The sequence below is a fragment of the Arvicanthis niloticus genome, chromosome 6 (assembly GCF_011762505.2).
Source record: "Arvicanthis niloticus isolate mArvNil1 chromosome 6, mArvNil1.pat.X, whole genome shotgun sequence".
Taxonomy (NCBI): domain Eukaryota; kingdom Metazoa; phylum Chordata; class Mammalia; order Rodentia; family Muridae; genus Arvicanthis; species Arvicanthis niloticus.
In genome coordinates this window covers 68,113,499-68,129,387 of record NC_047663.1, presented here as the reverse complement: position 1 = coordinate 68,129,387, position 15,889 = coordinate 68,113,499, and the positions used below count along the sequence as shown (strand labels likewise).

The 15,889-nt window shown below is 47.8% G+C and overlaps 1 protein-coding gene across 1 annotated transcript in view; it reads left to right on the top strand.

Annotated features, from left to right (window-relative positions):
- The window catches only part of Fstl4 (follistatin like 4), a 417,547-nt gene that overhangs the window by 304,804 nt on the left and 96,854 nt on the right, over window positions 1-15,889 (top strand). Inside the window, exon 6 of the mRNA XM_076936861.1 lies at window positions 1,928-2,051. Within this exon, the coding sequence (XP_076792976.1) occupies window positions 1,928-2,051 (124 nt within the window). The remainder of the gene's footprint in view (window positions 1-1,927; window positions 2,052-15,889) is intronic.

Sequence of the window (15,889 nt, the reverse complement as noted above, 5' to 3'; positions counted from 1 at the left end):
AACGTGAGCTCCCAGCTAATGGTAGAATTTGGGAAGATTGTCAGATCTTTAGGAGATGGAGTCTTGGTGGAGGAAGTGGGCCACTGGGGACAGAGTTAGGCTTAGTAGCTTGACCTCATCTCCCATTCAGCCTATGTTTCCTGACAGCCAGCATCCGGCTCTGCCACCTGACAGCTCTGTCATTAGACCCTCTCTGCCACTGCCACATCTTCTGAGACTCAGTGGCACTCTGTCCCCAGAGCTGTAAAAACCCTTCTCCCTTTAAGTTGCTTTTGCTGGGGTCTTTTTATCACAGCAACAGAAGCATGAGACAGACCTGGTCAGCAGCTGCTCTCTGGCAGTGTGCTGTGGCGAGTAAACTCTCTAACAGTGGTGAGGGCTGGTGTGTAGTTGAGGGGAGTGGATATAGGGATGAAGTGTGGTGTGTTCTTATTCTCATCACTGTGATCTAATACCTCTCAAGAAACTGCTTAAGAGAGAAGGGTTTCTTTCTGGCTTATGGTTTGGGAGTACACAGTCTATCATGGTGAGAAAATGTGGTCACACGAGCATGAGGCTGCTGGGTACCCCACGTTATCCATCAGAAAGCAGAGACAGATGAGTGCCAATGTTTGGCAGCTTTTGCAATTTTGCAGTTTCTTTCCCCCTATTATTCATTCTGGGTACCCAGCCCATGTTTAGGGTGGGTTTTCCCTCCTCAGTTAAAGCCCTCTGGTGTCTTTTAGGTAATTCCAACTCTAGTCAAGTTGACAATGGAAATTAAGCATCACAAATAGTGACATGGGTTTCCACCATGATTCAGCTGTTAGATGGTTTCCTGTAATCAGCCACTCCTCTAATCTGTTTCTCCACTAACACCACAAGTGACAGACAAATAGCCCCAAAGATTCTTCCTCACTTAGATCACCTAGGTCTGTCTGACAGTCAGGGAGACCACAGACCTGATGCCTGGCCCTTCCTTCCCTCTCTGGGCCTCTGTTTCCTTATCTATAAAATGAGGGATTCAAACCAAACAAGACCAGAAATTGAGAACTTCCCAGTGCAGTAACCTGCAAGGCTTTAGGATTGCCCTGAGTGGGGCACTGAGGGAATGAAGAAAGGACAGGCATATAGATACACAAAAAAGCTAGGGTTGGCTGGGTAATTCACTCCCATAGGGATGTACCAAGAACAGCTTAGAAACCCAGCTTATTTTATATATCTGAACTGAGAAGGCAAGGCAAATCTATTCTATACTTCTATCTTAGTTAGGGTTTTACTGTTGTGAACAAACACCATGACCAAGGCAAGTCTTATAAAGGACATTTAATTGGGGCTGGCTTACAGGTTCAGAAGTTCAGTCCATTATCAAGGCAGGAACATGACAGCATCCAGGCAGGCATGGTACTGGAGAAACTGAGAGTTCTACATCTTCATCTGAAGGCTGCTAGTGGAAAACTAGCTCCCAGGCAGCTAGGACAAAGGTATTAAAGTCCACACCCATAAGGCCACACCTACTCCAACAAGGTCACACCTCCCAGCAGTGCCACTCCCTGGGCCAAACATATACAAACCATAACAATGGCTGAACCAGAAGGCAGGTTTTGCTAATCGGGATGGGGGTTTCTGTAGGAGAGCAGTTCAGGCTGCAGCCATCCAGGAAAAGGAGGCTGGGTCTATATTGTCCACACACACTGTCAACATCTGCACACGGACCCAGGGGAAGCTTTGCTATATCCCTGAGTCTAACCTAGAGAAGGCTCTGCCATTCCCTTGGGTCTGAGGCATTGGGGACCTTGATGTGGCAGTGCCTGTGTCAACAGGACAACTTCACTCAGGATTTATCTGCTCCCACAGCCTGAACCCCACTAGATCTGGGCATTTTCCAGGAACATCCATGATGCTGAGCTCACTGGTGACTCTGGCTTTGTCTCTTCTGACCTCACAGTATGTGCTAAAGGAACAGGATATGGATGGTTCACTGAACAGATGCTCACCAGGCGATCTCCTGCGATTTGATGACTATAATAGCGATGGCTCCTTGACCCTCAGAGAGTTCTACACAGCCTTCCGTAAGTGAGACATCTGTGGAGGGCTGCGGGCGTGGGAACTAAGTTCCTCAGGTATCTGTCCTGTGCTGTGGTGGTGATGTGGCATCAGGAGCCTGGACTGTGGGTACTTGGGACTCGTAAGCTTGGCCTCAGTCATCTTCCAGGTGGATTTGGCTTAAACGTGAAAGAAGTTGAAACTGTTCTGTACAAGCCTGAGCTAAAAGAAAAGGGCAAAATGAGATGTGTAGGAAGGAGAGGACTCACCAACCCTCTGCCTTTTGCATAGAGGTGTTCCTCACTGATGACAGGATTTAGGGATGTAACAATCCTCTGACTGTACTCATGTGACTTTTCCTGAAGAGACCTGAAGAAATGTTTATCTGCCTCAGATATATGGCATCAGTGACAGACTACAGAAATGACTCCAAGTTCAACTTAGTGAACCAGGGAGGTATTGGAATTATTTAAAGGAGCCTGGATGACTCAACAGTGGCAGTATTACTGAAAAGCCCACAGATCACAGGCAACAATTCACCTGTAGAACTTGAAGGCAGGTGGGCTTATCAGAGAGTCTCCTCTCTCCTGAAATTTCTGTTACTTATAACTTGGGCATGGTGGGGTGTTTTGTGAATCTTGTGGGTTTCAGGGTCTTCCTGGACTTGTTTTATTTACTTCCTGAGTCATATGCCTCAATGTTTCAATTCAGGGGAAAGTATAGCAATGGACATGAGGTAACCCAGCTCCACTGGGCACCCCGGCCTGGAGGGAGACTAGAGAGATGCTGGAGGCATGGCCAGGCAGAAGTTAGGACTAGTCCCTACCCAAGTACTTCTGCTGGAGTTGGGTAGGGGCTCTCAACTCTTCCTAATGAGAAATTCTCAGGAAAAATAATCATTAATTAACATGTTGTTATAGCTTCTAGCTATTGCCTAAAGAGGCCCAGCCTTGATTCAAACTATTTCTTAGGGTTAGAGAAAGGAAAAGTGTTCAACACAAGTTCTCAACACAAAGGAAATTTATTTGCCCTGTAGGGACAGAGGGTAGGGATAAGGGACAAAGACTGGAGACAGAGGATGAGGGAGAAGGGGGAGGAAACAGGGAGAAGAAGGAGGCATATTTGTCCTGGTGGACAAAGGACTGCCTCTAGATAGAGAGAAGACAGATGTGGCACATTAGGTATATGGCGGTTTATAAAGGTAAAGAGGAAACCTTGTGTTACGATGGGGTGTTTAATTTTGAGCCAAAGGGGGCTTTTGACTACTGGACTTCAATACTCTAATAGTTGGACTTTTGTGGTCAACATCAGGAGGAGAAAATGACCAAATAATGGACTCGACCTTGGTGGCTGGCTTTAGGATGTAATCTAATGGTTTTTAGTAAGGCAGAGGGAGTGAGAGAGAAGGGCAAGGCCCACCAGAGCCATGACCGCCACACTCCCCAGAGTCCCTTTATTTAGGCATTGTCGTAATCTTGCGACCATCTTAGGGAAGTCTTTTTATCCTCAACCCCGAAGGAGATTTTTCCTGAACTAAGCAGGTTTTACAGAAGCCGAAATACACAGGTTTCTAGTTAAGACAGTTTGATCTTCAGCAAACAGGACTTGATGTCTAAGAGGATATTGGAGGTGGCCAGTTCTCAAGGGAGAAGAGCAGATGTGCACAGGTTTCAGGAAGTGAAAGCAGTGGGCAGGTTTACAGGAGTAAAAGCAGGAGCTCAGTGTTAGCTCTATGGTCTCAGGTGAGAGACTGCTTCTTCCTCCCGTGCAACTCTGCATTTCCTACATCAGCTTGCTAATCATACTGGTAACGTTTGCTATTTCCCTTTGCTTTTTCGCTCTTGTGAAAACAGAGGGGGTGCTCTGAGTGGCTTCTCCTTAGGGCTCCCTGGTGTGTGCAACACTTGGAGATGACCTGCTTAGAGATTTTATCAAGCTAACTGAAGGTGGGGCTTCTTGATGTGAATGTTAACCTCAGTGGACCGACACGGAGGGGAAGCCAGCTAATGTGCTGGGCCCACACTAGAGACCAGAAGAACATGCTTTACCCTGAATGGAAGAAGCCCCTTTATAATCAAGGTTACTTAGAACGGGTAGTATGAGAGCCTGGTGATGTACTTGTGGGTGTAACCTGCAAGCTCCCAGCGCCTGGTGGTCAGCCTTGGAGAGGCAGTGTAAGCTCCTGAAGACATGTAAGCCATACCCTAAGCCACAGAATTCAGGATCCTTCCTCCTAGCATTCATCTGGAATTCCATCTCACCAGAAGATATCCCTGCAGAATAACAACATTTGTTGAGCTCTGGTTATTCCCAAGAGGCAGTTCTTCTGTCCTAATGGCAGAGGGACATTTGTGGCTGATAAAAGACATGCTTAAAGGACATAAAAGAGAAAAGCAAATGATTTTTCCAGCCGTAATTAATTGCCTGTGTGCCTGGTGTGGTTTTGTGGGGAAAGAGAAGGCTTTCCAGTTCACAGTATCTTTAGTATCTAGGATTACATCCAACCACCATTGCAAGGCTTTGATTGATGGACAAAGACCATGTTTGGTCTCTTACATCTTCATCCATGCCAACTAGGAAAACAAAACCTGTATCTGCAGATACTAGTTCATGATAGAGCATGAGTGACTTGTAAGCTTGTCCTGTTGCTAGAAGTACCTGTTTGGAGCATCAAGAGTTTATTCCCCGAAATGATTCTTGAAATTTAAAAATGTTTAGAGAGCTGACTATTAAAAAGTCAGGGATTTTATAAACACACAGTTGAGTGATCAGTGGTTTTAAATCCACAGTGGTGAGAAACTTTACATCTCAGATATCTATAGCACATAAAGGCTACCCAAAATAGGGAGAGTTATTACTGTTATTATTATTACTGTTATTATTATTATTCAGTGAGACGCGTGCTAAGCGTAGACCCGAACATCACTAGAGAGACCTTCCCTGTTGACCCCAGTGCTTGGCTCGTCACTAGTCTCTCCATCTGTTTCCCTTGATAATACTAGTTCCTCAGAACTTTGATGAACTAGGGACCCAGCATCAGAAGGGCTCACAGCCAGATTTGTTCTCCAAACAGGAAGTGGATATTTTCCAGGAACAGACGTGATACATTCCAGGAAAGCTGCCTAAACTCTAACTCCTCTGTGAAGGGTCTAGATCACTTTGTGGCATGCCTGTGGCAGACAAGGAGGAAGTTTCTTGATTAGGTTAGTTGAGCTGGGAAGACCCACCCTAGATGTGGACAGAACCATCCCACAGGCTGGGGTCCTAGACTGCTTGAAAAAGGGAAGGCAAGCTGGGCTCTAGAGTTCATCTCTCTCTCTGCTCCCTGACTGTGAGTTTAATATAACCAGGTGTCTCATAGTCCTACTGCTGTGACATCCCTGCCATAATGACCATGATCCCCCCAAACTGTGAGCCAAATTAAACCCTTCCTTCTTTAAGTTGCTTGTCACAGTAGTAATTAATTATTTGGCTGACAATGGCACATCCTTGTGGCTGACAATGGCACATCCTTGATCCCCGGAATGGATCTGGAGCCAACCTGCAAGCTCTTGGCTTTGCTCCTGAGGAAATGCAAGCATCTCTTCTACCCATGAAGACAGACAGGCGGTTTCCTTAATGAAGGACAATATAAACATGAGCCACTATAAGGAAGGGACACATTGTCCCCTCAGCTCCTACCATAGGTTTCAGACAGTGCCCCCTAATGTCTGCTTCTCCCATTCCTGGATTATTATTTGAAAAGCTTTATAATAATCATTCTTGAAGCAAATTAGATTCTGCGGTCGCCTTGGACTTGTTTTGAACCAGGCAGCCAAGCCATTCATCACAGCCCAACCCAAATAATAGATATGCAATAAAATGTAAACTTGCAGCCATTGAGGAAGCCACAAAATGAGTTAACCCAGCTATAAAGGCCCGACATGCTGCGGCTCTGAGCACCCAGGGATCAATAGCTTTTCAAAGTTATAGGAACTACCAATTCCCAGAGCTGTAGTGATGGATGTGTGGCTGGGTGAGTTTTAAATGAGTAATTAAAATGAGACACACAGGTGTAACTGCTTCCCTAGAAAGCAGTGGGCACTCGAGAACTCTCACTGAAGGCCAGCTGTACCTTACACATCCCAGCAACAACATTTTAGATTTAGTTTTAACAGCTGGAGTTGACAGGCTGGGAGAACTTCAGTGTGTGGGATTTCATTTTCTAGCTTCTGTTCTGTGAGTTTTGTTCCTGGGTTCCAGGAAGGGTAGAGGCTGCAGCAAGACTCCAGCCCCACAGCCTTCTGAAGCGATCTCAGAAGCTCTAACGAGGATGATAGGTCTGGGCTGGGAGTAGTGGTGCACACCTTTAATTCCAGCACTTGGGAGGCAAAAGCAGGCAGATATCTGAGCTCCAGACATCCAGGGCTACATAGTGAGACCCTGTCTCAATCAATCAATCAATCAATCAATCAGTAAGATGATAGGTCTGGGTGTTTAGCCTGCAGAAATGACATGTATTGATAAGTTTGGGGTGGGGATGGAGAGGGAGGTTTCTAAAGCTTACCTTCCAGTGCAGCTGTTTTGGCCCTCCACTGAGCTGGTTTGCCACACACAGCCTGTTAGAGGCTATGGCATGGGGTTCCATGGCTGCCCTGCTAACTGAGTTAGTTCACGGTGAGGTTGCATCTCACTTCTAACTTTAGGAAGTAAGTGAATGCCACACTCTGGGAAGAGGGTGCAGGAGGTATGTTACACATGAAATCAGATCTTTCTCTCTGTCTCTGCCTCTCTGTGTCTCTGTCTGTGTGTCTGTCTCTGTCTCTCTCCATCTCTGTCTCTCTGTGTGTCTGTGTGTGTGTGTGTGTGTGTGTGTGTGTGTGTGTACAGGTATGTGTGTGCATGAAGGTGTGTGGAGGCCAGAGAACAACTTCAGATATAGTTTCTTAAAAACCACCTCGGTTTTTAAGAGAGCCTTTCACTCGCTTGGAAACCATCAAGCAGTCAAGGCTGCCTGGCCAACAAGCCCCAGGGATCTGCCCATCTCTGCTCTCCAGTACTAGAGTGGGATTTCAATCATGTGCCACCAGGCTGAGCTTTAAAGGAGGGGGGTTGTCTAAGATCAAACTTGGGTCCCCATGCTTGCAAAGCAAGCACTTTACCAGCTGAACCATCTCCCTCACCCCTGCATCCATCCCTTTCTGACCATCAGACTGAGCTAGGACTCCCATTGGTCACCCATCCCATACAGTGACAGGCGTGAAAGATGAAGGTGGCCTCCCTGTCTCATTCCATCTATCAACTAAACATTGTTTTCAGGTTGCTTTTGACATCCCAGATCAAAGTCAGGCCTAGGAACTAAAGGCACAGTGCCTTCTCTGCATGTGTCCTCCACATCCCTCACCTCCTTCCCCCACAGCCACCTGTCCCTGCTGTGGCAGAGATCCAGGCTACAGGACTACTGGAAAGCAGGATGGAAGCTAGTCCTGACTGTTCCTCACAGTCAATTAACTTAAAAGTTGCTCTCACACACACACACACACACACACACAAAGCTTCTCAATTCTGCATGTTTTTACACTTTTCTGAATGTTCAAGTTGGGATCATGGGGGGAAAAACAGGTCGCTTAAATGAGGACTGTTTTTTTTTTTTTCTTCTCTTTAAATTCATTATCAGTTTCTCCTACTTTTTTTAGAAAGATACTTGCCCGCTTAATTAATCCTCTGAGGGCAAGCCCAGCAAACTCGTGGATTGGGGGGTGGGGGGCAGGTTTTAAGCAGCCACATGAGCTTCACATGGTAACGTTCCAGGTCACTAGGGATCCCAGGGTGCTGACAGGGTGGGAATCAGACCCAAGCCTCCCTCTGGCACTTGAGGGCTCCAAGCATACAGAAAAGGAAAAAGAGACAGTGTTGATAACCTCACTGGCTGGCTCTTGTAACCAGGCAACTCTGAATCAGACGGACCATGAAGTTGCACGTGTTTTTCCACCATCTTTGCTACAAAGTAGAAGGGAGGCAGAGTCCGGCTGTGCACATGTTATCCCCTGGAATCCATAATGGATGCTGCCATCCTAGGCTTCCATACCGACCTCCTCGGACCCCACAATCACCAAGGTGGTAAAATAAGACAGCCATGAACATCCAACTGGCTCTCTTGGTCTGGTTTTCCACAGAGGGTAGACTTGACTGCAATTATAGGCAGATCTTGCTTCATCTTTGACATTTAGTCCTAGGTTTTGCGCAGTGAGGCCAGGTTAGAGGATGGGTTCAGAGCCAGCACACCACCCTCAGGGACTGTGTATGGTCAGCATCACTGTAGTTGGGAATGGGCTCTCACAGTCATAGAGACACCTAGTGTTTAACATGAGCCAGCATTGTGTGCACTGCGTCCACTTTCTCAGGTAAAAAAACAAACTCAGTGAAGTTTAAGTATCCAACCTGAAGTCACACACTCAGCAAGTAGCAAAACTGGGGTGGTCCATGCACATGATTCTAGAATCTTCTATTCAAACATTCTTGACATTCTCTGCATTCTCCAGGGAAAAGTGTGCTGTTACCCCCCACACTTCAAGGTTATCCCAATAGACTCCTTACCCAAGAAGTCTTTCTCACCCACCCCCCCCACATGGGCCAAGCCCTGCACCCCATTATCTGGGAGCCCAGAGACTGTCCTGGGTTTGTCTCTGCTGCTTTTCCTCCTCTCTTCCTCTTCTTCCTCTCTTCCTCTTTCTCCTCCTCTGTCCACCTTGAAGTCTCAAAACCACGCTGCCTCTTTCTCATCTCAGTTGTTCACTCCTAAGGACTGGAACTGTACTATGAGGCCCAGTGTCTCCTGGCATTGTCTGAAGCTCAGTCCTTCTTTTTTAAAGATCCCAGCTGGAAGCTCTCAATGGCCTCAGTGCAGAGCAACTGAATAGTAGAAAATGAACTAATTACAGGTTGTTATTGAAAATCTATTACACACAAATTGCAAAAAAAACAAAAAACAAAAAAACAAAAAAAACTCGTTAAAATATGATGCTTTGGTGTTTTTTTAAACCTTACTCTTGGAGGGAGGGTTGGAGTTGGGTGACTGGACACTTCAACCATCATTCTCCTGCACAGTCACCTCATGTTCATGGGGTCACACAGCCCAGCCTGATTTTGTATATCATAGAGAAACTAAGACGCCTGCACGGAGCTCTATGGATATTAGTAAATACTTTAAAGTGGCTGCAGAGGAGGCAGAAGATTTGGTTACAGAGATATAAATGAGAACAATTGAAATGTCAGCCTTTTACAGGAGAGTGCCGTATTGCCATCATGAATCTTACTGTTTCTACAAAGCTTTTGCGGTAACTTGAATGCGCAATTCAGCACTGAAGGTCGTACTTCTGATTCTCAAGCCTGCTCCCCTAAATGGCAGTGTTGGGGAGGCTTGAGATGTGCAAGCCGGAGCTATCCAAAGCCTGTATCTCAGTGAGGATCCTTGTGTGCCCAAGGTTGCCTCCAAGGCTCCAAGCAAAAGCTCAGAGAGAAAACTTAAAAAACAGTGAAACCCCCAGCACCCTGCTTGACTCCTTGGCCTGTCCTTGGGCCCCTGATTTCTTGTGGGTGTGGCTGGCAGGGAGTGTGAGGCACCTGGTGGTGACCAGATGCTCTGAAATGTAAGGAAGCACACCTGAAAGGCACTTATGGTTTGGATGTGGAATGTCCCCCACAGGCTCATGCATCAATACTTTGTCCCCACCTGGTGGCGCTGTTTGGGGAGACTGCAGAACCTTTCAGAAATGGGTTCTAGATGGAGGAGGTGGGTTGCTGAGGATGGGGATGGTCACTTGAGGATTATTCCAATAAACTCCTCCCCCAAGAAGTCTTTCTGCCCCCCACCATGGGCCAAGCCATGTACCCCATTACCTTGGAGCCCAGAGACTGTCCTGAGCTTGTTTCTGCTTCTCTTCCTCCTCTCCTCATCTTCCTCCTCTGTCCATGTTGAAGTCTCAAAAACACACTGCCTCTTTCTCATATCAGTAGTTTGCTCCTACCACTTTGATAAGGTTTCTGATCCAGCTCTACTTCCTGTCGTGTCTTCCTGACCCACTCAGAGGTAAGCAGCCTTACACACTCCTGCTGCTGTGCTGTCCCTGCCTGGATGAATCACTCTGTCAAACATGAGCAAAGTCAGTGCTTCTCTTAGGCTGCCTCTTGTCAGGTGTTGGGCCATAGCAGTGAGAAAGCAATGGATATAAAAGTGGGCTTCCCAACGATGGATACTTGACACATAGCCACAAGTCCCAACGCCTTTCTTTCTTCTCCTACCACATCTTTTCAGATTGCAATCCCTTGCAAGACCCTACGGCTACTACTATGAGGCTCAGTTTGTGGTCTACAGAATGCACATGTCCTAAGGTTGCAGTAGAGCAGCGGGAGACAGTGGTCAGAGGAAGCCATGACAGGATACATGTCAGGATACATGTAAGACATGACAGGATATAAGGACTAAGTGAACATCTTATGGGTCACACTCAATTGGCCCCAATAGCATAGTTGCCCTTGTAAGAGCAGGCTGAAGAGTCATACCCTGGGAACCAAGAAGCTCTGGGTAGGTAGAGAGAGGCATCTGATGCCTGTGTTGCTACTCAAACACCAGGTAAGAAGGGATTTCAGACCCCAGACTGCCAGATGCCACTTCATCTTAAATTCCCCATACATCAGCCCCTTTTTATCATGAATCTCGTGGGGCACTGCTCCATCCCTAGAGGCCCAGGTAGCTTCTGGCTACCCCAGAACTTAGTCTTTACTTGGAGCTTCCCTCTGGGCCCAAGGTTGAGACAGGGAGGATGGTAGATGATGGGAATATTGACAGAGACCATAGGACTAAAAAGTATCCTCAGAGATGGCAGCAGAGGGGACAAGACAGAGAATAGTTGGGCAAAGGGAAAGGACAAGATCGTTATTGTCCTGAGTAGCTCTCATGGTTGGAAAGGAAAGCCAGCTGAGCAAGGGGAGAGAAACCTGGAGCTTTTCATGTGGTAACCATTCACCCTGGTAGCAGCAGGGACTCTTTAAAAAGATCGGAGGCCATATTGGAAAATAAATATCTATGTGAATATATAAGACAATGGTCAGAGTGATGTGACAGTTTCCAAAGATAATAGTCAAGGTGTTAGCCTGCTCCCCACCCAGCATTAGCTGTGTTAGTTGTCCACCATGGTCCATGGGGTAGTCTAGGAGTTGGACGGTTGGGCTGGCAAAGAGGTCCCATCCCCTGTGTATAATCTAAGTTACTTCTCGGCCCAGCTGGCCTTCTGTCATGTCCCCACTCACTCTGTGCTGCCCTCATAGAACCCTTTTAGAAGTTGGCCTTAGCTGTCTGTATGACTGGCCACCTGACCATTCCTGTCACATGTCTCCCAGAGGCTCCCTTGAAGCTCCATAGGAAGCTCAAGTCCAAGAGAGTAGCAATTCACTCTGCAGTGACATGTGCAGACCCATCTCACATCTGATTTCTGTGTGTGCAGGACCTATAAGGTCAGAAGTCATGGCCACTATAAAAGTTGGTCTTTCTGGCTATTTGTATTCTTGTGGATACAGGACCACAGCAAATGGTCAGATAAACAAGGCAATGAGAGATGCTCTCTAGTGATGGTGAGCAGGTGGTCTGACTATGTGAAGGGAGGCACACCTACTAAGCATCATATACTCTAATTCCAGCTTTCACAGATATAAACAGTAAAAGTCTCTAGTCGCCTCTGCCCTGACTCCCCCATGAGTCCCAACAACAGTGAGGACAGACAGCCAGTCTGGTTGCTGCCACCAAGGCAGCGACAGTGCTCTTTAGCACAGAATACTATTTCTGTTTTTACAGCTCAATCTTGGCTCCTTAGCCACAGTGCTGCTGGCATGGCCTCCTCTTCCTGGTATGGAGCTGCCCCCAGGAAGGTGTGGAGCAGCTGGCATGTGGAGCCTTGGAAAGCAGTCTCTGATGGCATGGGTATTTTGTCTTCAGAAGGGATTTTAGGTGGAACAACTGTTCATGATTTGTTGGGAGATTGCCTGCGGCTAGAGATGAACCCAGGTCCTCAGGGCTGCATTCCCAGTCCAAGTAGGTGAATGAGTAGGATGCCTGAAATGTACTGATTCTCCCACTGTCTGCATGGCACATCCAGGTTTAGAGTCTTCCAGAACACCTTGGAGACTTCCCAGGTAGGCCACACACATGCCCCCAGAGCCCAAGGACTCTGGGAGCTACAGAGCTCCATCTGAAGCCAGGTCACTGATTCCAGATCTGTCCACAACAGGGCCTGCAATGAAGACTTGGGGGAGTGTCACACCTGCTGGAGCCAGGGCCCTCTAGGGTCTTCAGTATCTACCCCTACAGTGTGTGTACAGCAAACACACTCCACCCATGGACTGATGCAGAGGGTAGGACCTGGGCCATCACCTGCATGCTGAATCCTGAAGTAGGCACCTCACAGGTGCTTTTAGATAACTGTCATCTGCATCTCTCCCAGACCATGCCACAAGAGTGACAGAGTTACTCGTTAGGGGATGGGCAATTGCTGCACAGAGCTTCCGGGTTAATAGGGAGGAGAGCATTCTAGTTCCATAGGGGAGCTGAAGCCCTAAAGAGCAGAACTGTTCAGAAATGGCCCCCACTCTCCCTTGAGTAACTAGACCTCTGTAGGATGTCTTCCTCTGAAATCCAAGTGGCTTCTCAGCTCCCCAAAACACACTTCCAGAGACTCTGTTGGCTCTGTTCATCTATAGAACTGGCCCTAACCTTCAAAGGCCACTTCTATGAGATGGGACTGAAAACACACTGGTACCTGGCAATAGGTTCAAATATGAAGAAGTAAGGACTTGGAGACAAAGTTTACACCCCTGCCTTTGTGTGCTCAGAGCACCCATTACTCAGCCTCCCTCCCTGATATCTTGAAGCAGCTGACAGCATAGATGCTCTCAAGAAGCTGAGCCCTGGCCTGGAGGCAGCTACCATAAGCCATCCTCGGGGCTACACTGCTCATATTCAGGATGGTAGACATTTAAGGGTTGAGTTGGCCTATAGCTGGCTTGGACAGAATGAATGAGAGCAGATCAGCTGGGCAACCAAGAACTAAAGGTCAGATAACTCAGCATCAAGAAAGCTTCTGGTGCTAGCCAAGAGCCCTGCCAGCCTCTGGTCCCTGCAGTCATTAAATAAACAGATGGGGCCAGAGCAGGCATGTTCTGTCCCTGCCCTCTCTGAGGAACCATGACTCCTGAGAATACTGACATATGATTGACAGGCAATGAGTGACCAAAACTTCCTCAGAAAGCTTGGGATTCTGGGTTTGGAAAATAAGAGAGTTGTAGAATGTTTTCCAGAGAGGCTGGGAGTTAAGAAAGTGTGATGGTCACACTCAAAGGGGGCCTTGGACTCAGTAACAGCCCTGTATTATTAGTGAGGGTTCTCTAAAGGAACAGTACTGATAGGATGAAAAACATTGTATGCACACATGTACGCACGCACACACACACACACACACACACACACACACACACACACACACACGGGCTTTATTAAAGTAGTTTTTGGGCTGTGGTCCAGGCAGTTCAGCAATGGCTATCTCCCAGTGAAAAGAGCGAGATTCAGGTAGCCCACATGCTAGGCATCCCAGCAGTCCCATTCTGGTACTGAAACCACAGAGGACTCCTGGAGAGCTGCTGATCATCAGTCTATGTTGGAATCCTGAAGAAAAAGGTTCTAACATCAGCAAGAGGATGGGTGAAACTGCTTGTGAGAGTGGGGTCAAGCAGGGAAAAGGCAAAAGCTTCCTTCTCCCATATCTTTTTATGAGGGCTGCCATCAGAAGGTATTGCCCAAATTTAGGGTTGGTCTTCTCACCTCAAATGATCTAATCAAGAAAACCCCTCACAGGCATGTCCAGCTGCTTTGGTTTTAGTTGATTCCAGATGTAGTCAGGTTGGCAACCAAGATTAGCCATCCCAAGCCCCATGCCTCCAACCTAAATACATGTCTGCCATGGGGGCTATCTGTTGGATTGTGTCGTGCAGAGGCTAAGTCTAGTTCACCCATCCTGGGTTCTCCCATAACCCCTGCCCCTTGCTACTAACCAAGGGTTGATGGAATGTATCTTCCAAGACATGAGGGTGCAGTGGGAGGTATTTGAAGGCCCCATAGAGCATCCTTTCGGGGACAGCAGCTCCTAGTGGCACGGGAGCGGTTGGCATCTGCTTCTGCCTTGAGAAGGGAGCCTGTGTGCTTCTACTGGAAATGCTGTAACCATAAAAGAATGGCCTGAGCAGGACCCCTGGGTCCCCCAAGCCAACCCTCTATCCTAAAGAGGCTGGATGTTCACTTCAGAGTATTCAGGACCAGACTTTCCACAACCTCCCCTCCTTTACTTGCCTTCCAGCCATGGCTTGGGAAGGATTTGGAAAGAAGTCTGTGTGAAAGGGAAGCAGAGATGTCGTAGGCCCAGCGAGAGCTCAGAGCAGCTGTGTGGCTGTTGATTAATAGCTGTGGGCCATGGCAGCCTTGAGAGGGAAGGAGGACCTCTCAGTTAAATGGGACTAGGAGGAGGCATGAGGAACGTGTGGCTGTGCAGGCCCCTTGCGAGCCTCGGTGCTGTGTCTGCACACCTTTGAAGTCAGAAGAGCTGATTGATCTTGCCTCAAATGAAGGGCAGAGACCTGGCCCAAGCTCATGATCCCTCGCTCCCAGACCACAGGCTCTCCGTAAGCAGCCGTGGCCAGGCCGCCAGGCAGATGAAAAATTAAAGAGCTTTGGAGTCTTGGAAGTTTCACTCTAAATGGGTTGTGTCGGACTGGACCAACTGAACTAGAGAACAACATCTCAGAAGGCCATGGGCCCTTGCCAACTGTAATGTGTGCAAGAAAAATGGCTTCCAGATGCCCAGGGTGCAGGAAACAGTGCCCACCATTAAGGAACAGTATGGCATTACAATGGCTGTAGCCCAAGCCTCAACAGCCCCAATTAGTGCATGAGGATGGTCTCCTGGATGCTGGTCCCTGCTCCTAATCCTCAGGAGAGGATGCTGGTGCCAAAAGCTCTTCCAGTGTGAGTGGCCAGATAAGCACCTGTCACTGGTATCTGCAGGACAGTAAATGCCCAGAGTGAACTAACATACACTCAGCACCATGGCTTCATGCAGCTTCATTACAAAAATCTTCACACGGTCCTTAAAGTCATAGAACCAGCAAGTGAGCTGGTGAGCTGCTTCCTGTGATTATAGCATAAGGGAGTCCTGTTAAGGTTTGGACACTTGATCACCAGCTGGTGGTGCTGTTTGAGGAGGTTGTAGAACTTGAAGAAAGTGAGTCAGATTAGGTGATAAGCTTTGAAGGCTATGGCTCAGCCCTGCTTTTAGCCCCACTCTGGATGTTTCTTGATCATCCGGACCTGAGCTAGCAGCCACATGTCCCCACAGCCACAGCCACCAGTTGCTTCTACCAGCTGACCTTCCCTACTATGGCGAACTCTGTCTCTTCAGACTTTGAGCGGGAAGAGAACTCTGATCTCTGAAGTTGTTTAATGCCCAGTGTTTTGTCACAGTCATGAGAAAAGTAAACAACACATGCCCTGAATGGAAGCAATTGGTGACATTTGCTGTTCTGTAGCCCTGCGTGCCAGGGCTTAGCCCTGAGAAGACAGGGGTGACATGGTAAAGCCATACCTGCCTCTCAATCTACAAATTACCTACTGAGGGAAATGGTCCAGGGCCCAAGGTGGAGAAGCCCACCCAGAATGGACATCTGCCATGTGGTCAGGGCACTGTCCCAATTCGCAGTGCAGAGACATCGCAACTCAGAAGCCGAGTGCCGCAGCAGGTTCACAGCATGCGGCAGAGCTGGCTTTTGAAGCCACATTAATTTCAGG